Source organism: Leptopilina heterotoma, unplaced genomic scaffold (assembly GCF_015476425.1).
Source record: "Leptopilina heterotoma isolate Lh14 unplaced genomic scaffold, ASM1547642v1 Lhet_183, whole genome shotgun sequence".
NCBI lineage: Eukaryota > Metazoa > Arthropoda > Insecta > Hymenoptera > Figitidae > Leptopilina > Leptopilina heterotoma.
In genome coordinates this window covers 1569615-1592623 of record NW_025110901.1, presented here as the reverse complement: position 1 = coordinate 1592623, position 23009 = coordinate 1569615, and the positions used below count along the sequence as shown (strand labels likewise).

The following is a 23009-nucleotide window of genomic DNA, read 5'->3' as shown; positions in this document are numbered from 1 at the left end:
AAGTTTAGTCATAAATCAGTAACGTTTTTCAGTTAAAAGACGTGCGCCACTTTTATCTTTTTTATCCACATACATACACAGATTAAATGGACTAAATTTTCCTTTTAATATTATCTAATCCGGCCTGTATAAAATAATAAATTAACTTGATCTTTTTATTTTACAGTATATAATCGTTGCATTATTTCCGTAAAACTACAAATAAGGTGAGAATATCGTGGGTTGCATATCAGTAGAAATTGTTAAGTGAAGAATAGGAAAAATAATAATTTTTTGTCTATCATCTTTCTTTAGTTTCTTTTCCCGTTTTTTTTGTCTTTAATTGTCGGTTTTATCTTTGATAGCGTGTTAAACGTGAATCGTGTGCATAAACGTTGCAATTACGACCTCACCCTACGCAGAGAAAGCAATACATATACTCATACTCCTCTCTAAACGTGGGTCCTCACTTGAATAGAAAATGATAGACTTGCAAGTTAGGCGTGGGCAGTGGCTCTTGATAATTAAAGTTATTTACGAGGGAGGAGAAACGAACAATTCAACTTCGTCCTATAGATTATAAAAGGAGGGGAAAATTTTACCAAAGTGTTGCAATAGTTGATGAAGAGAAATACACTTTTCAATTGTAAAACACAAGAATATTGTATCCTTTTAATCGCTTACAACTTTTGAGTAGTAAAAATTGTATCCTTTTGAATAAATTTAAGAATTCTGGTGATTTTCTTTCTTTGCAGGAGAATTCATTACAATAATTTTAATTAATCATTCAATTAATTTTTTGATAAAAAGAAAATTTTATTTTTTTCAAAAAAAGAAATAGAAAACTATTTCTTTTTTTGCAAATTGTGAAAAAAAATTTTTGTTCTCAATCGTTGAATACAAACTTTGTGAATTTTTTTAACGTCAAATATCATAATGAGCCAAATTCTAGTTTCGTGACTTTTAAATATAAAGACAAAATTAAATGGAAAATAATAATACGTATAAATAAATTTTATAAATATTAATAAAAATTTGGCGGATTCTTGAATGTTATTGATCGAGAAATATTATCGCATTTATTATGCCAAGTTATTTTCGGTCACTGACAAAAAGGAATTTAAAACGATTTAAATAAGAGCCTTTCAGAGTTAAAAAAGACTTTAGCATGGCTCTGAATATATCAACAGGGAGATCCATTAGATTTTCAGCAATCTTGAAAGATCCATTAGATTAGCTTGAGAGATTCTAAAGAGACTAAGATATTTTTCACCCTCTCTCTTACTCTTTCTCTCTCTCTCTCTCTTCTTTCCAATTCTAAAATTCTCTTCTTAACAATTCTAAAATCTTATCGAAATTTAATTAAAATGGAATCTATTTTTTCTATTTTCTTTCATGTTTTCATTTCAAGGGATTAAGTAACTAGAAGAATTTATTTTATTCAGTAAATTCAATTCGATCAATTTTTCCAAACCTTTACAACTTTTAATATAAAATTTTTTTTAATTCATGAACAGAATTTTATTGAAAATTTTCTTTCATTCAATTTTATATTAAAAATCGTAATGCAAAATAATTGAATTTTCATAAAGAATTTTATCAAAAAATTTTTGATTAATTGAATTCTTTCGTAGTATTTTATTAATTTATTTTATATTAATTATTGAATTCTTTTGAGAATGAATTCAAACAATTACTCGTGACTTTTGTAATTTTTAATGTGAAATTATTTACTTTTTAAACAAAATTTTATGAAAATAATTTAATCTTTTTTAAAGAATTGTATTACAATTAAAAATAATTGAATTCTCAACAAAAATATTATCAAAATAGTTGAATTCTTTATCGGAGAATTTCGATAATAATTAAATATTAAAAACATTAGAGCATGAATTTTTAGAAGTAATTGAATTTTCAAAAGGTTTAAAATTAAAATCTTTGAAAATTTGAATTTTTCATACTTTTAACTAAAAATTCTGTAGAATTAATTTTTTTCGAAAAGTTTAATTGAATTTTTTTTTGAAATTATTTGATTATTATTATTATTGTTATTCAAAAATTTTAATAAAAAGTTTTTCGTAAGAATTTTTAATTTAATTTTTGTCTAAATTCAATTTTCAGAAATTTTATGAAAATTCGTTGCAAAATTCAATTATTTTCATGAATTTTAATAAAATTTTTGTCTAAATCCAATTTTCAGGAATTTTTAAAAAATTTATTGCAATATTCAATTATTTTCAGGAATTTTAATAAAAAATTTTGTCTAAATTCAATTTTCAGAATTTTTTTCTAAATTTATTGAAAAATTCAATTATTTTCATGAATTTTAATTAAAATCTTTGCAAAATTCAATTTTTTTCTGGAATTTTATTAAAATTCATTGCAAATTTTAATTATTTTTCAAAGATTTTACTAAATTTAAATTATTTTTTAAAAAGATTTTACCAAATTTAAATTTTTTAAAAGAATTTTTTTATTGTTATGTAATTGTAAAAATATTGCGTTTTTCAAAAATTATTTAGAAATATTTTGAAAAAGTTAATTTTACGAATTTATTTATTAAAATTTTTGAATACATTCTACCTTAATATCTTTAAAAAGAAAAATGAACGATTTCAATTATTATCAAAAATTGAATTTTTTGTATTTAAGTAATTGAATCAGGGTTGCCACAGGTCAGGGAAGTCAGGGAAATCAGAGAAAATTCAGGGAAAGTAAAATTGGTCAGGGAAAAGTCAGGGATTTTTACTAAAAGTACTGGAAAAAATTGAATTTTTAAAATTCATGAGAAAACTCTGAATTTTTTTCCTTTTTGCCTCGTAAATTATAAAATTACCTCGAATTTTAATACAAAACCTTCAATTTTTTCAATTTCTGACAATAGTTTCTTTTTAAAGAACTTAATTTTTTTAAAACTATCATAAAATTATGACTTACAAATTATTTTATACATAATTTTTACAATTCTCATAAATACTAGATTGATAGAAGAATTTCAGTTAAAAATACTAAAAAACAATTGGATTTTGGAAAAGTAACATATGATTACAGAAATTCAATTATTTTCAAAAGTTACAAAAATTCTTCGCAAAATTTCAATTATGTTCAAAAATTAAAAAAAAATTCTCGTCAAAATTTAAATTATCTTTATAAATAATAAAATTCTTAATCGAAATTCAATTATTTTTAAAAATTTTAATAAAATTCTTGTCACAATTCCACAGGAATTCAATTATTCAATATTTAATAAATTTCTTTGAAATTATTCAATTATTTTCATAAGTAATAAAATTTTCACAGGAATTCAATTATTTAAAATACAAAATTTCATAAAATTTTTCGAAAATGATCAATTATTTAAAAATATTTTTATAAAATTCGTCGCAAGAATTTAATTATTTAAAAAAATTTAACATAGTTCTTTTTAAGAATTCAATTATTTTTATAAATAATAAAATTCTTCACCGAAATTCAATTATTTATATAAATAATAAAATTTTTCTCCGACATTCAATTATTTTATGAAAATTTTAATTATTTATTTAATTATTATTTTTATGAACTATTTTTTATACAATATTTTAATCAAATTCCTCGATAAATGTAATTATTCTTAAAAATTTTATTAAAATTTGTCAAACGAATTCAATTATTTAAAATTTTATTGTTAAAATTCTTTATGAGAATTCAATTTTAACAAACATTCAATTATTCAATAAATTATTTATTTTTTAATTTAAATAATTGAATTTTTTTAGAATTTTCTAATAAAAGTTGATTTAAAAATGAATAAAGGAATAATCGATTTATTATTATTTATAAAAATAATTGAATTATTGCAACGAATTTTATTACATTTTTTTTAAATAATTGATTTTTTTGTGAAATTGTATTTCTTGTAAAAATAATTGAATTCTTGCGAAGGATTTTTTTAGGATTTTTGTAAATAATTAACTTATTTTAAAAAATGTTATGGCAATTTAAATGATTACAAAACATGAAGAAGACTTCTTCGTGTTTTGTAATAATATTCTCATAAGTTGTTGAATTTGGAAAAGGTTTAAATTTGAATATTTTGAAGAATTTAAATTCCTACAGAAAAATAATAATGATTAAATATTTATTTAAGAAAGAAGTTATTGATGTTTCTAAATAATTTTACAATTAAAGAAGTTTGTAAATAAATGTAATAGAACATTTTTTTGAGTATCTAATAATTTTTAGAGTGAATCAGAATATTCTTTAGGGTCAGGGAAAAAGTGAAATTTTTTTCTGGAAATCAGGGAAAAGTCAGGGAAAAATAAAATTAAATATTTGTGGCAACCCTGTTGAATTCTTGAAGAATTTTTGGAAAAATATTAAAAAGTAATATAGATAATTGATTTGGAAATGAAGTTTAGTTTAAAATTTTAGAAAATAATTGAATTTTTGTAAGGGTTATAGTTTTAATTTTTAGAAATTATTAAATTTCAGAATTTAATTTTTAAAATTTTATTTCTTGGTAAAAAAAGAAATAAGAAGTATTTAAATATTTTATTTAGCAAAATTATACAAGTTTTGATTAATTGAATTTAGAAATCAGTGAAGAATCAGGGAAATAGAAAATAAAATATTTATGTGACAACACTAAATTAAATAAACGACTTTTTTTCTATTTTTAATCGACTAAATCGACTTTTTTTGTTCGTTAAAGTCGATCCGAGGCCTGTATCTATAATAATTTTTGGAGTGAATCAAAATATTCTTTAGTTTCAGGGAAAAAGTGAAAATTTTATCTGGAAATCAGAAAAAGTTGAAGGAAAAAAGAAAATTAAATTTTAATGACAACCCTGATCGAGGTTGTGAATTTTGAGTTTGGATATAGAAATAACAAAATTCGTAATAATCGTACCAAATTGGGGAAATTTATTTTATCAAATAAATTCTAACAGTATAAGATCATGGACTTAATAAACTCATTATCACTATAGAATGAAATTTTACGTTTGTTCCAGAGGTGACGATGTGCAACGATCGATTGAGCTGCTGGACAAAGTGCTCTCAGAATACGACGAGCACGAAACCGAGGGTGAAGGTGGCGGCGGAGGCGTCGGACTTGGCGATTGCGGTAGCAGCACGGAACCTAGTATCGGTCTCACTCCAGACGACGAGAGTCCCTCCTTAGGTATTCTCTTTTTTCCACTTCTTTCTCTCTTTCTTTTTTTCTTTTTATTCTCTTTTCCCTCTTTTTTTTACTTCTTATTTTCATCCTTTTTTTTAGATATATACTATATATATATATATATATATATATATCCACTTGTCTCTTTTCATTTCTTTTTTTTTCTTGCGGAAGAAGAAGAGGAAGAAAAAGAAGGCGACAAATTTAAACCGTTAGCGACAGGAGAAAAAAAAAGAATTCTGTATTTCCATTCGAGTCTTGACATCACGTTACACCCATGGGCGGTCTTTACATCCATAAAATCTCATGGGGACGAAGATGTACATCACACTTTATATACTTTTCCTTTTCTTTGCCAACTGCGATTCCGGCGGATAAATTTATAATCCAATTATTGCCTCTTGAATTTTAATTTCCGGTGAAGAGGGATTCGTCTCAATATTAAAGATTTCTAGGATTCTTTTTTTTTATTTTCCGATTTTCTGAGCGAAATTTTTTTTTTTTAATTCATTGAGTCCATTTGTTGAATTGCTCTGAAATTTTGTTTTCGAGAAAACTTAAATATTTATTTGAATTTTCCCAGAATTTTTCAAGAAAAAATTGTCAATTAATTTAATATTCATTAAATTTCATTCATTAAATTAATTCATTAAATATTTATTATATATTTTTTATTTATTTTTTAAATTCTTTTATTTATATTTTATTTTTCCAATTCTTTCAATTTTTTTAGTTTATACATTTTTAATCGCTTTTGTATTTTTCTTTTGTTTTTCTGTTATTTACTTTTTGCATTCATTTATTTACACGTATCAAATTTTATATTTTATTTTGCGTATTTTTTATTTATTTGTCTTAATTTATCTATTTTTTATCGCTTTCGTATTTTTCTATTATTCACGTTTTTATTTTATTTCATGTATTTTTTTTTATTTCTGTATTTTTTTATTTGCCTTTTTTTATTGTATTTTATTTATTTAAACGGAAAATGTTTTGCAAAAAATACGTCTAAAAACAAGATTTATTATTTATTTTACTTTTTTAATTCATTTTTATTTTTAATTTATTTTTTCAGAGTTTGACACAAGTCAGGGAATTTAGGAAAAATAAAATTCGTCAATTAGATCACGAAAAAGTCAGGGAATTTTATCAGAACAGGGTGGCCGCTGGACCGGGAAACCGGGAAAACCGGGAAATGACAGTGAATTTTTTTGGACAGGGAAAAACCGGGAAATGACAGTGAATTTTGATCTTGACCGGGATTTTTGAATTTTTTTTTAAACACACATTACTTTGTGAGAAAAAATAGAAATATTTATTTTAATAGACTTAGGTATTAACTATATTTCATTAAAAAAGATTGAATGATCTTCTATAAAATCTATTTATATTTTGTCAGAGAATTTTATAAAAAGTACTATAAAAATATTCAATTTCTAGAATTTATAAGAAAATTATGAATTTTGTTGTCCAACGTGACAGACTTAGAAAAAGAAAATATTAAATTTAATTTTAAATTCTTTCTATTTCTAACAATAATTAAACAAAATATAGTTTTAATTAAATATGTCAAAAAAATTTCAAAGAGAAAAAATTTCACATCCTAATAAAATAGTGAAAAATAAATCAATTTAAAAATTTTTTTTGCAATAATATTAAATAAAATTTCTTTTTTTAGAAAATAAATTTTAAAAAACCGTATTTTTCATTAATATCAATTAGTTTTTTTACAATTATTCATAAGCAAATTTTTCTATATTTTAGAATGTTAAATTAATATTACTAATATTATTATAGATTGAATTTTAAAAAATTTCAAATTGAAGTTTTAGAAAAGTTGAATTTTAAAAGATTTTAATTAAAAATTCTGAATAAGTTAGTTTTTTTGAAATATTTTTATTCACATTTTTTCAAATTAGTTATGTTTTTAAATATGTAATATTTAATTGAAAAATTTTCAAATTATTCAAAATTTCATGAAATTGTCTTGTAAACAAGTGGATTTTAGAAATATTTTAGTTATTTCTAGAATATAATTGAATTGAAATTTTGAAAATAATTTTTAATAATAGTTGCAGTAGCAATTCTTAAAAATTATTCAAATTTAAAGGATTTGAAATTTGAATTTTTTTTTGAAATTTGAATACCTACTATATGGAAAAATAATGGATAATAATTAAATATTTATTTCAAAAAATCTATTTAAGTTCAAAATTATTTTTAGAGTAAACTAAAATATTTTTAGGGTTTGAGAAAAAGTCAAAGTTTTGTCTAAAAATCAGGAAATTCTTTCAATCTTTCATGGAATAATTTATTTTCAGAGTTATTATTTATGACCGGGAATGGACCGGGAAATGACCGTGAATTTTTTTTTAGAAAAAAAGTGGCCACCCTGCAGAAGTACTGGAAAAATAATAAATTTCTAGAATTACTGGAAGAATTCAGCTGTTTAAGGGGAGGTTCTCATTGCAAAGGCCAAAATAAACACAAACTTTGACAATTTTTTGCAAAGAGCGGCTATGACTTAGCGATGTAGTTCTTTTTTCTAAATAAAGATACATTCTTGAACTTTCAAAACATATATTTCATTTTTAAAAAAATGCAAAATGGCGGCCAATATGGCGCATCTAGAAAATAATGTTTTTTTAAATATGGAAAACGGTGGGCATTCTACACTGCGCAATTTTTAGTCTAAAACAAAAACTCAAAATTTTTTATAAAGATGACATCCTAAAGAATAGGTTATACCTATAAAATAGTTAAAAAGTTAACAAAATGACAAAATGGCGGACACATTTTTAAAAAAACTGCGTTTTTGCATTATTTTTCTATATTTGACCTCTTGTAAAAATCTCTATTGTTAACAATTTTACCATATTATAGGTATAACCCCAGTAGAATTTAGTTACCTTTAATTAGCCGCAAACCCGAAGTTGATTGACTAAATAGTTTAGACGCTACGATGCCCACCAGTTTGAAAAATCTTGTTTCGAGAAAAACGCGTTTAAAGTTTGAGAAACATTTTTGTGCAATAATTAAATTCTTTCCAATTCTTTGTTCAATTTGCGTATTTGATAAATATCTATAGGTATTTAGGGTCACTCTTTACGATTCTGAGGTCAGATTTGCAAAATTTTTAAAAATCGATTCGATTTGCCTGACATTTGTTATTCAGTGCTCGGGACGCCGGTGAGTTCAAGACTCCATAAGAACGAAAATATTCTTCGGATCAAAAAATCGCTATACACACATATTCTACATATATATAGCTTTCAAAAAATACAATAAAAAAGAAATAAATTTTTTTGATTCCCGCAATGAGAACCTCCCCTTAATGATCAAAAATATTTTTGAAAAATATTGAAAACTTAATTTTGAATCGCAATGAATTTCAAAAGAATGCCTTAAATTTTTCTTATTTCTACAAATACTTGAATTTAGTTTAAATTAAAATAAATTAATAATTAAAATTCAAAATTCTAAAATAACTTTCTTAAAGTTAATTAATTCTATTTAGAATAAAAGAGATTTTTGTTGAAAAATTTTTGAATTTTCAAAAATAATTATAAATTTCAGAAGATTTTAAACTAAGTTCTTGAAATTTGCATTACTATAAAAAACTTAATAATAATTCAATATTTAATTTTTAAAAACTATTCAATATTTAGATAATTTTATTTAATTCTGTAAAAATTCGATTTCAAAGAAATTTTAATTCAATTGTTTAAAAATACTTGAATTTTTAAAAAAATTTTATGAAAAATAATACCTACAATTCGTTGTAAATTTTCTTTAGTTTTTCAAAAAAAATCGAAATTTTAAAGAATTTTAATTTTATTTAATGATGTAAAAATTCGATTACTAAGAAATTTTAATTCAATCGTTTAAGAATACTTAAATTTTTATGAAAAATAATACAATTCGTTATAAAATTTATTTAGTTTAAAAAAAAATCGAAATTTCAAAGAAATTTAATTTAATAAATTCTAAAGTGCATCAATTTTAATTTAATTATAAAAGAGATACAATTACAAAGTTTATTAATTAGTAAATTTCGAAAAGATTTCATTTATAATTTTTTTGTAAATAGAAATTTCGAAAAATATTATTTAAAATAAATTCTGAAAAATTTGGTTTTTTAAAGTACTTCAATTCTATTTTTGATAAATAATTCGAAAATAATAAAAAATAAAATAATAAAAAAGAAATTTAAAATTTGTTAAAAAATTGAAATTTTCTAGAATTGAATTTTTCGTTTAAATTCAATTATTTTTAATAGAATTTTAATTAAATTTCCCCAAAAAATTCCATTATTTTTCAAAATTTTAATAAAACTTATGAAATTATTTTCATTATTTTTATAAAATAAAATTCTTTGTATCAATTCAATTATTTTCATAAATAGAAGAGTTCTTCGTAGGAATTTAATTATTTTAAAACATTTTTTTAAAAATTCTTCGAAAAATTCAATTATTTTCATAAATTGCAAAATTCTTCGAAAGATTTCAATTATTTTCATGAATAATAAAAATTTTCGTTGAAATTCAATTATTTTTAATAAAATTTTAATTCAATTTCCCAAAAAAATTCTATTATTTTGCAAATTTTAAATAAAATTCATAGAATCAATTCAATTATTATTTTTTTTAAATAAATAAAATCCTTCGGATCAATTGAATAATTTTCATAAATAATAGAACTCTTCGTTGGAATTCAATTATTTTTTTTTATTGTTATTTGTTACCTTTTTCTATAATTTCTCGATTGGATTAATTTTTAAATGTAAAAATGAAAGCAAAACGTGAATAAAAAAAAGAAAAATAATATTGAACAAATTATTGAATTTTCAATTAATTAGTAAATTTTAAAAAGATTTAATTTACAATTTTTTTTTAAATAGAAGTTTCGAAAAATATTTTTTAAAATTCTGAAAAAATTGATTTTTAAAGTATTTTAATTCTATTTTTGATAATTGAATCAAAAATAATTAAATTTTATAAAAAAAAGTAAATGAAAATTTGTAAAAGAATAAAAATTTCCTAGAATGCTATTAAAATTAAAAATAATTGAATTTGTTTTAAAGAATGTTATTGGAATTTTTAAAAATAAGGAAGGAAAGTTTGACACAGCAACTAATTTTATTCTTTGACTTTTTTAATTTTTGTTTTTAGAGAGATCAGGAAAATTGTCAAAATTCTATCTTGAAATCAGGGAAAAACGAAATTAAATTTTTGTGGCAACTCTGATTTATTCGTTACTTGTTAACATTTTATTTATTATTTATTTTTACTATATTTTACTCCTTTACTTTTATTTATTGTTTATATTCGTTTTATTCATTTATTTATTGTTTTATTTCTATTTTATTTTGCATTTTTGTTGAAATATTAATTATACAATTAACAGGAAATTATAATTTTCCTTTAATTATTAAATCGTGGCAAAATTTCTCTTATTATTAATTTCAAAAAGAAGAATTAGCTCTAAATTTTCCACAATGGATTCAATTTATCTTTGAAATTAAAATTCAACACCTACAATTGGATTATAAATTTATCTTGGGGAATTGTAGTTGAGACGTGGTACATACAGTTGTTTATGAAACTGAAGGATTTGTGGCTACTTTTTTTAGAGAATTATTGCTTTTTTAGAATTTTTTTTTAAATTTTATTACTTTACTTTTCCTACTATTATTTTTTCTATTTTTCTTTTTATTTATTATATTTTTATTTTTTTAAATTTTTACTTATTCTACTTTTATTTATTTTATTTTCATTTTATTCCATTTTTACTAATTTTATTTTTATATTTTATATTTTTATTTATTTTATTTTTACTGTTCTCTATTTTTATCTTTATCTATTTTTTACTTTTTCTATTTTTATTTTCTTCAATTTTTACTTACTCCATTTCTTTCCATTTCTATTTCTTATTCTTTTTATTTTTATTACTTTCAATTTTTACTTTTTTCATTTTTATTATTCTCTATTTTTATCTTTTTCTATTTTTTACTTTTTCTATTTTTTTTCAATTTTTACTTATATTCTATTTTTATTTCTTTCCATTTTTACTTATTCTATTTTTATAACTTTCTCTTTTTACTTATTTTATTTTTATTGTTTTCTATTTTTATCTATTTTTATTTTTTTTCTTATTCTATTTTTATTTTTCATCAATTGCTTCCTCATGGAAAAAGTATTTTTATTTTTTTCCCATTTCTATTCTTTTTCAACAAAAATTTTGAATTGCTTCCATTTTTTTTTTTGTTCTGAATTTTTATAATTTTCTTAACGACATAATAATTCTCTAATTAAAGTTCATAATTACATTTTCTAATTAAAGTAATAGGGAGAAATTTGTCCGTAAATTAGTTGTAGACAAGAAATTGTAAAGTTTCTTGTATCTATATAGTTTTATATACATGAGGGATAAACCGAGAAGATTCCAGGGAATTTTTTCCTTTTTCCTTTTTTTTTTTTTGAGCGCTAGAAAAAGAGTAAAGCATACATAGTTACATAGTGCTCGAATGAATCAAGGTAGACGATGATGCCCCAAGAGGTCGATCCTCTGGCTTAACTTAAATGCGTCTATAGACACGAGGAACGTCACTGATGGAAAATACGGAATGAATAAAAGATGTTTATTCTCATTAACATCCCACCGACGTGACTCTCTGCTCTTGGTTCTTTTTTTTTAATTTATAAATATTCACAAAAAAAAAAAAAAAAAATGAAAAACGAGAAAAAAGGAAAAATGCATCTGGTAGTTCTAATTAAAATTGAGATCTTAATTTATTTCTCCACGGGAAGAATTTAATTAAATATTAAATAATTATAATTATTTATTATGCACTGTTCGTACCTTTCGGCTTTGAACGTAATAATCAGAGTTGCCACGCAACCTGGAAAACGTGGAAATGTCAGGGAATTTTATAAACCTGGAAAAGTCAGGGAATTTTGATCGAAATCCTGAAAAATTGTTATTTTCTAAAGTTATCCTTGAAATCTAATTTTACTTAAATATTTCATAATTAATTCAATTTTAAAACAGTGCGGCGTTAACAATTTTGTAAAATTTCAATTTTCAATTAATTTAATTAGAAATCTTAAAGAACGTAGATTTTTGAAATTCTTCTGAAGCCAATTACATTTTTTAATATTGATTATTAAAAATAATGAATTTACAGAAGAATTTTAGTTTAAAAAAAACTAAAGAAATTGAATTTTAAAGCAATTATCAAATTATTGCAAAAATTCAATTATTTTCAAAAGTAGTAAAATTTTTCTAAAAAATTCAATTATTTTTAAAAATTTTAATAAAATTCTTAGTAAAATTTCAATTATTTTCAAAAACTTTCCTCAATTCAATGGTCAAAATAATAATAATAAAAATAATTCAAAATAATTTTAATAAAATTCTTCGTAGAAATTTAATTAATTTCAAAAGGTTGTCAAAATTCAATTATTTTCAATATCTACTATTTCAATAAAAATTTCACAAGAGAATTCAATTATTTGAAAAGAAATTTGAATATAATTCTTGAATAAATTCAAGAATTTAATTATTTTTAAAAGTAATATAATTCTTCTCAGAAATTCAATTATGTTAAAAAATTTACAAAAATTCTCGCCAGAATTACAATTATCAATTTTATTTTTAAAAAAATTTCATAAAATTTTTCACAAGTATTCAATTATTTTCCTAAATAATAACATTTTTAGGAGAATTCAATTATTCAAAAAGAATGAAATAAGATTCGTTTCAGAAGTTCAATTATTTTTTTAAAAATTGAAAAATTCTTGAATTCTTTACAGGATTTCAATTATTTGAAAAAAAATTTCATAAAATTCTTCACAAGAATTCAATTATTTTCCCAAATAATAAAATTTTTAGGAGAATTCAATTATTTAAAAGGAATGAAATAAGATTCTTTTCAGAAATTCAATTATTTTTAAAAAAATTTAGAAATTCTTGAATTCTTTCTTTCATTCTTCACAAGAATTCAATTATTTTCCTAAATAATAAAATTTTCAGGAGAATTCAATTATTTAAAATGAATGATATAAAATTCTTCTCAGAAATTCAATTATGTTAAAAAATTTACAAAAATTCTCACCAGAATTACAATTATCTTTATAAATAATAAAATTCTTCTCCAAAATTAAATTACTCTCCTTAATTCAATGGTTTTTAATATTTACTACTTTAATAACTTTTTAAAATGAAAATTATTTTCAAAAATTTTAATAAAATTCTTTGGCTAAGTTCAATTATTTTTAATTCAATTTTAATCAAATTTCTCGAAAAATGAAATGATTTTTAAAAATTTTATTAAAACTTGTCAAGATAATTCAATTATTTAAAATTTTGTTTATATTCAATTAATTTTATAAATAATAAAATACTTCATAGCAAATCAATTATTTTCATAATATTAATAAAATTCTTCATAGGAATTCAATTATTTTTATAAATTTATTTTATTTATTTATACACAAAAATTAAATTAGAAACTTTTTCGAAAGATTTCAATTATTTTCAAAAAATATAATTCTGTATTGAAATTCAATTATTTTTAAAAGTTTTAATAAAATTCTTGTCAAAATTTCAATTATTTTCAGAAATTTTCCTCAAGTTTGTTTTTAGCTATTTTGTGGTTCGTATAAATTTTTTTATAGGCACTTTTTGAAGGAAAAAATGATGTTTTTGAGTATTTTCTGGTATTTTGGAATTGTTTTTGTACTTTTTTGTAGAAAAAATGGAGTTTTTAGGTTCAGTGCGTTAGAAAGTTTAGAAACAGCTGTGGTCAGTACCAGAATCGACCACTAGATGTCGGAGACTGATTTCACTCGCAGTCGAGTTAAGTACTTCACTGTATAAGTACCCAGACTTTACTCGACATGACATGCAATACTCTGTGAAATACCATCTACATTAGTAGATGAATTTTTGAAAACACATTTGTAAAAATGCGATTAACCTATTAAAAAATAAATACTTTTAGGAATATTCAATTATCACTTGATTCTGGAATATTAATTTTTATTTTTATTTTTTTTTTATTTTTCAATTCTGCAAAAATTTTCCAGTTCAATTATTTTTAATTCAATTTTTATCAAATTTCTCGAAAAATTAAATTATTTTTAAAAAATTTTATTAAAACTTGTCAAGATAATTCAATTATTTAAAATTTTGTTTATATTCAATTATTTTTATGAATAATAGAATTCTCCGTAGAAATTCAATTATTTTCATAAATTACGAACTTCTTTGAAAAATTTCAATTATTTTCATGAATAATAAAACTTTTCATTGCAATTAAAAATTATTTTTAATACAATTTTAATAAAATTCTTTTGAAGATTTCAATTTTTTTTATAAATAATCAAATTCTTCTTAGCAATTCAATTATTTTTCAATTTCTTTTAACTTCTTCACTAAAATTCAATTATTTTCATAAATTATAAAATTCTTCAAAAGATTTCAATTATTTTCATGAATAATAAATTTTTTCGTTGAAATTCAATTATTTTTAATAAAATTTTAATTAAATCTCTCGAAAAATTAAATTATTTTTAAAAATTTCATTAAAACTTGTCAAGATAATTCAATTATTTAAAATTTTGTATCAATTTAATTATTTTTATGAATAATAGAATTCTTCGTAGAAGTTCAATTATTTTCATGAATAATAAATATTAAATTAAAATATTTTAAATTATTTTTTAATTAAATTATTTTAAATACAATTTTATTAAAATTCTTCAAATCATTTCAATTATTTTTATGAATAATAAAATTTTTCGTTAAAATTTTTTATCAAATTCATGAAATCAATTCAATTATTTTTATTAATAATAGAATTCTTTGCAGGAATTTAATTATTTTCAAAATGTTTTTTAGAAATTCTACGCAAAAATTCAATTATTTTCAAAATTTACAAAAATTCTCGTCAAAATTTCAATTATTTTTTGTAAATAATAAAATTCTTCGCCAAAATTCAATTATTTTCAAAAATTTTAATAAAATTCTTCAAAAGATTTTAATTATTTTCATAAATAATAAAATTTTTCGTTGAAATTCAATTATTTTTAATAAAATTTAAATTAAATTTCTCAAAAGAATTACATTATTTATCAAGATTTTAATAAAATTCATCAAATCAATTCAATTATTTTTATGAATAATAGAATTTTTTCTAGGAATTCAATTATTTTCATTACTGAATTCTATGCAGGAATTTAATGATTTTCTAATTTTTTTGTTAGAAATTCTAAGCAAAAATTCAATTATTTTAAAAATTTCAAAACTTTTGGTCAGAATTTCAATTATCTTTAGAAATCATAAAATTCTTCTCCAAAATTCAATTATTTTCAAAAATATTGTTGATTAATTCTTGGCAAAATTTCAATTATTTTCAAAAAATTTCCTCAATTCAATGCTGTTTAACATCTACTACTTTAATTAAATTTTTTTAAAAAATTTTAATAAAATTTTGCGCAAACTTTTAATTACTTTCATAAATAATTAAAATTTCTCAGGCATTGAATTATTTTCAAAAACTCTTTTAAAATTCTTTGGCTAAGTTCAATTATTTTTAATACAATTTTAATCAAATTTCTCGAAAAATTAAATTATTTTTAAAAATTTTATCAAGATAATTCAAGTATTTAAAATTTTGTTTATAAAATTCTTTATGGTAATTCAATTTTAAGAAACATTTTATTATTTAATAAAACATTTATTTTTGTATTTAAATAATTGAATTCTTGTAGATTTTTCTAATAAAAATTGATTTTCATTTCATAAAAATGAATTTCAATTAAAATTTTTTGATTATAATTAAACATTAAAAGCATTATAGCGTGAATTTTCAAAAATTATTGAATTTCAAAAAAGTTTCAAATTAAAAACTTTGAAATTCTGAATTTTTCACACTTTTAATCAATAATTATGTAAAATTAATTTTTTCAAAAAGTTTAATTGAATTTTTTTTAATTATTTGAAGTTTTTCTTTTCTAACATATTTAATTGAAAAATTTCCGAATAATCGATGAAATTTCGTAAAATTAAATTGTAAACAAAAGGTTTTTGAAAATTCTCAAAAAACTTTTTCAAAAATTATTTTTAAAAAATTGATTTAAAAAAGAATTGTAGTTGAAAATTCCAGAAATGAATAATTGAATAGAAATAATGAAAATAATTTTTGAAAAAGTTACAGTAAAACAATATTTTTATAATAAAAAATAATTATTTTGTCAAGTTTTAATTTATTATAAAACATGAAGATATCGATTGCTCCGAGTCGAAGACTCGGAGTGATCGATATCTTTATGTTTTACAATAAATATTCTTATACGTTAATGAATTTAAAATTAAAAAAAATTTTAATTTTTATGAAAAAATAATAAGTAAATATTTATTTAAAAATGAAGTTTTTGATGTTTTCGAATAATTTAACAATTAAATACGAAGTACAAAAAGGACAATAAATAGGTAACAAAAATCAGAAGATAATTTATTTTCTGCTGTTTTTGGTTACCCATTTATTGTCCTTGAGCTAATTAATTATTAATTGAATAATTTAATCGAAAAATTGAGTATTTACCAAAAAAAAAGAAAATAGAAGTAAAATTGCAAGAATTAGGGAAAAAATCCTATTTTTAATATTCTCTTCCATTAATATTCCAAATTGTATTAGTAAAGAAAGAAAATAAATTATAAATACAGATAAAAAATCGAAAAGTATAATATTAACTGAAAATTTTAATAAAAATACAACAAGAAAAGAAAATTGAAATAAAATTGCAGCCATTGAAGGGAAAAAAGTATTTTTTTGATCTTTCCTTCTGTTAACATTCCGATTGTGTTAATAAAGAAAGAAAGAATGAAAGAAAAAAAATGCAGTTTAAGGAAAATCGTGGAGAGTGCTCATCTTGGCGAGACGAATAAAATTTCCTCCCTTTCTGTGTCCTTCCTTTCGGATGACTTCTTTTCACCGTTAAGAGAGAAGTACTTGAGGAAAGAGTAAGAATTTTACGAGAAAATCGAATAAAAATCCGGACGAGCACTTTCGAACTTGGAAATAAACGAAACTTTGCGCACAATTTGTGTCTCTTCGCCATCATTAATTTCTTCAAAACATATATAAAGAAGTTTTAACAAAATTCCTTTTTCGATTTGTTTTTGTTTCCGTTTCGACTTCTCTCTGAATGCAAAGATTTTTTTTTTCAAAAAAAAATATTTTTTTTTAACTTTCGCAGTTTTTCTATTTTTTTTTTAGTAATAAAATTATTTAGTCCAGTTTCCTTTTTTAAAAAAGGGGTAGAAATTAAATTTTCTTTTGAAAGAGAATTTAAATTTGAAGAGAACAAAATTTTTTCCCCCAAAAAAAGAATTTTTTTTTAAACTAATGGAGTTTTTTTTAATAATTTTAATTCAAAATTTTGAAAGCAAATGAATTTTATGAAGAAGAATTTTATTAAAATTGAATTGAAAATAATTGAATTCTTGAGAAGAATTTTACTATTTATAAAAATAATTGGAATGTTTCGAAGAATTTATTAAAGTTTTAAGAAATAATTAAATTTTTATGAAGAATTTTATAGAAATATTTGATAATAATAAATTTTTTTCTAGAAATTCAATTAAAGTTGTTTCGAAAATAATTAAATTTCTTTAAAGAAATTTATTAAAATAAGGTTTATTCAAAATAATTGAATTCGTCTCAAGAATTTTATTATTTTTTGAAAATAATTGAATTCTTTCATTTTTTTTGACGAATATATTTAACAATTGCATTGAAAATAATTAAATTATTTCGTATAATTTTATTTAAATTTGATTAAAAATAATTTAATTCCTGCAAAGAAATTTATTATTTATAAAAATAGTTGAATTGTTTCAAAGAATTTTATTATTTAAAAAAAATGAATTGAATTGTTTCCAAGAATTTATTAAAATTTTAGGAAATAATTGAATTTTATGGAAGTATTTGAAAATATTTGAATTCTTCCGAAGAATTCAATTAAAATTGTTTTGAAAATAATTGAATTCCTGCAAAGAATTTTACTATTTATAAAATTAATTGAATTCTTGCGAACAATTTTACTATTTATAAAAATAATTGAATTGTTTCCAAGAATTTATTAAAATTTTAGAAAATAATTGAAATTTATGGAAATATTTTTAAAAAAATTGAATTCATCCAATCAATTCGATTAAAATTGTTTTGAAAATAATTGAATTCCTGCAAAGAATTTTACTATTTCTAAAAATAATTGACTTATTGCACAGAATTTTACTATTTATAAAAATAATTAAAATATTTCGAAGAATTTATTAAATTTTTAAGATATAATTAAATTGTTATGAAGAATTTTATAGAAATATTTGATAATATTCAAAATAATTGAATTTATCACAAAAATTTTATTATTTTTTGAAAATAATTGAATTTTTTCAATTTTCTGACGAATATATTTAAAAATTGCATTGAAAGTAATTTAATTTTTATATAGAATTTTTTTTTAAATATTTTACGAATAATTGAATTATTTTTAGAGAATTTTAAATTCTTGTTGAAATTGAATTTTATGGAGATTTTTGAAAATAATTAAATTCCTTCGTGGTAATTTTATTGAAATTTGATAATAAATAATTTAATTCCTGCAAAGAATTATAGTAGGGGAATGTAGTCAAGGTTGGCCTACTGTCTAGGTAGGCCACTCGCGTTTTTTTGTCAAGTTCACTAGCGCCACCTACGCGCATTTTTGTCGAAGCTTGTCTTAGTGAAACCTAACTTTTTGTTCAATTACATTTTCGGAAAATCGAAAATTGTGTTTTCTGTGACGTCGGTACAAAAAAAGCTCAAAAAAAGTTTTGTGCATAATGTGAAAAACCATTAATAAAAGATAAAAAACAAATTGAATCGTCAAGGCAAGTATGCAGAAAATTTGTGGGACTCATGGTTGAAAGGAAAACAAAGTAAAAAATCGAATCCCGAAACGTATTTCTTTATGGTTACAACAATTCGGTAATGTTACTTACTGTCAAGGTCGGCCACTATGTGTTTAAAATGCTCAAAGTTGAGGACGAGCTACTTCATTTGCAAAAACTGCAATTTTGTATAACTCATAATATAATTGATCATCTTATTAATATTTTTATTTAATTTTATTAATATTTTAGTGCAAAACTTTTTTTTATTTATATTTATTTTTTTATATTGTTTATTGTTATTATTTTGTTATTTCATTAAGTTACAAACTGTAAACAATAAAGAATCAATTTTCCGTAACTCCAAACATGTTATTTTATTTTTTAACGATTAATGCCCTTTGAATTTTAAACATGGCCGACCTTGACTGTAATGGCCAACCTGGACTAAAAATTTTTTTTTTTTTAAATCTTTATAACTTTTTCATTTTTAAACCTGTCAATTTACTTTGTACAGAAAAAATGTTCCTATTAAACAGAACTTTCCAACCATATACTTCAATTGTCCAAATTCATTTTTAAAAAAAAGTTATAAACAAAAGTCAAAAAGGTGGCCGACCTAGACTATGTTCCCCTATTTATAAAAATAGTTGAATTATTTCCAAGAATTTATTAAAATTTTAGGAAATAATTGAAATTTATGGAAATATTTTTAAAAAATTTGAATTCAATTGAATTAAATTTAATTGGATTAATTTTAATTGGAATTCAATTAAAATTGTTTAAAAATTTTTTTTCCCCAAAAAATCTTCGGGAGAAAAAATTCAATTTTTTGGTTTTTTTCCTTTTTTAATTTTTTCTATTGTATTTTTATTTTATTTTTTATTAATAATAAAAATTTTGAAAGAAACCTGAAATTTTTATCCTAAGAGGTAAACTTCTATTTCCTGAGGAAGAATAAAAAATTTTTTTCCTTCAAATATAAAAATACAGTATTTTCTAGTTTTTTAAGTTTCAAATTGAAAATTATCGACAAGGTGATTAAAAAAAATGAATTTCTTTTTAGGGCACCAGTCAGAGGACGACGGATATATGAGTATGAATGGGCGGAAGGCAAAGATGGCGTTGGTAGCATTACGTCCGGTTCCAGACTGTCCTGAACCGCAGGATTCTGCAGGAGTTACCGCCCCGGAGTTTCCTCCGCCACCGGAAGAGGCCGAGCGCATTATCTCTACACTTCTCCCCATGTGAGTAGAGATTCCCTCTTCTAATCTAAGCCCCTCTCTCTCTCACTCTCTCACTCTCCCGTTTGGCTATACTCGACAAACTCATCTGATATTAAATTTATAATTACGGTTATTTTGAGGGGAAACTCAAAAGCCCTCTCCCCCACCTAATTCCTTTATTTATTCACGTTTTGCTTTCATAGAGTAAAATCTTCATAATTATAATCCCTCTAATGTAAGGATCAGTTATTTAACATTTTTACAGGTATTTAAATTATTTTTTGTTATTTGTTACAATTTTCATTAAATTTCTCAAAAGAATTTTATTATTTTTCAAAATTTTTATAAAATTTATTGAATCAATTCAATTATTTTTTTAAATAATAAAATTTTTCGTTGAAAATTCAATTATTTTTAATAGAATTTTAATTGAATTTCTCAAAATTATTTTTCAAAGTTTTAATAAAATTTTTCACATGAATTCAATTATTTAAAAAAATGTAATAAAATTCTTCGTATCAATTCAATTGTTTTTATAAATAATAGAATCCTTCTTAAGAATTCAATTATTTTCAAAAGTTTTTTAAAAATTCTTCGTAAGAAATCAATTATTTTCATATATTGCAAAATTCTTTTGAAATATTTTTAAGTTCTATTCAGAGATGAAAAATTTGGCCAATTTGATTAAATCGAAATGTGCGGAATAAATTATTTTCATAAATTCTTCAAAAGATTTCAATTGTTTTTAATTTTCATAAATAATAAAATTTTCCATTCAAATTAAATTATTATTATTATTACCTGCAATTTTAATTAAATATCTCAAAATAATTACATTATTTTTCCAAAATTTTAATAAAATTCTTCGGAACAATTCAATTATTTTTCAATTTTTTGCAATCTTCTTCACTAAAATTCAATTATTTTCATAAATTAAAAAATTCTTCAAAAGATTTCAATTATTTTCATGAATAATAACATTTTTCGTTGAATTAAAATTATTTTTAATATAATTTTCATAACTTACAAACTACTTCGAATGATTTCAATTATTTTCATGAATAATAAAATTTTTCGTTAAAATTGAATTATTTTTATTTCAATTTTAATTAATTTTCTTCAAAAAAATCCATTATTTTTCAAAATTTTAATAAATTTATCGAATCATTTTCATGAATAATTCAATTTTTTTGTTGAAATTCAATTATTTTCAATACAATTTTAATTAAATTTCCCAAAAAATTCCATTATTTTCAAAAATTTTAAGAAAATGCATCGAATCAATTCAATTATTTTTATGAATAATAGAATTCTTCCTAGGAATTCAATTATTTTCATAAATAAAAAAGTTCTTTGCAGGAATTTAATTAATTTCAAAATGTTTTTTAGAAATTCTACGCAAAAATTCAATTATTTTCAAAAATTACAAAATTCTTCGAAAAATTTCAATTATTTTCATGAATAATTAAATTTCTCAAAAGAATTCCATTATTTTTCAAAATTTTAATAAAATTCATCGAATCAATTCAATTATTTTTATAAATAATAGAATTTTTCGTTGGAATTCAATTATTTTCATAAATAATAGAATTATTGGCAGGAATTTGATTATTTTCAAAAATTTTTTTAGGTATTCCACGCAAAAATTTAATTAATTTAAAAAAATACAGAATTCTTCCAAAGATTTGAATTAATTTCATGAATTATTAAATTCTTCGTAACAATTCAATTATTTTCATTAATGATAGAATTTTTCGTTGGAATCCAATTATTTTTCATTTGTTTATTGTTATTTTGTACCTTTTTCCCAATTTCTCGATTAGATTAATTTTTAAATTTTAAAATGAAAGCAAAACAGCAATTAAAAAAAGAAAAATTGTTAAAAAATTTACTGAATTTACAATGTAGAGAAAAAACTCAGGAATCTTGAAAGAAATCAAAATAAGTTGAATAATTTTCTTTCAATATTTTAGAGTTTTTTAAAATTTACTCATTCCAAATTTCAATGAATCCTAATTTAATTTACATGAAGTATTTCTTGATTAAAATTGCAGTGAATCGAAATTTAATTTCATTCCAATTCTACTTGACCTTTCATTTTAATTAATCAAAAGTCAATTTATCCAAAATCTAATTTCTCCAAATTTCTGTCCATTTAAAAATCAATTGATCAAAATAATAAAAATTAATTAAAATTTTATTAGTTAATTTACAAAACTAATGAATCAAAATTGATTAAAATAGAAATAATCAAAATTATATTTTTATTTTCATTTTAATTCAGTTACTTAAAAATTATTTACATCAAGAAAAATTGCAATTGATGGAAATTTTACAAAATTACAATTTAATTACAATTTATCAAAAATTCAATTTTATCAAATTTCAATAGATTTAAAATCCAATCGATCAAAATTATAAAAATTAATTTAAATTTTATTAATTAATTAGTTACACAATTAATAAATCGAAATTAAATTAAAATGGAAATAATCAAAATTGCAATAATTTAAATTCAATTTTCAAATGATTCAGTTTTTAGTCAATTCTTATTTTTTATTTGTCAAAACAAATTTTTTTAGTAAAAACTTTAAAAAACGATTTTAATTTTAATTCAAACAAATTTGGAAATATCTAAATTTCGACTCATTTCAATTTTAATAAATCGCAAATTGATTCCAATACAAATTTCAAATTATCAGAAT

At 20.7% G+C, this 23009-nt stretch overlaps 1 protein-coding gene across 3 annotated transcripts in view; it reads left to right on the top strand.

Moving 5' to 3' along the window:
• Positions 1–23009, top strand: part of LOC122500363 — a 524819-nt gene that overhangs the window by 395964 nt on the left and 105846 nt on the right. For all 3 annotated transcript variants that reach the window (XM_043609264.1, XM_043609265.1, XM_043609263.1), the window contains 2 exons: positions 4974–5143; positions 20145–20325. In XM_043609264.1, the coding sequence (XP_043465199.1) occupies positions 4974–5143; positions 20145–20325 (351 nt within the window). The remainder of the gene's footprint in view (positions 1–4973; positions 5144–20144; positions 20326–23009) is intronic.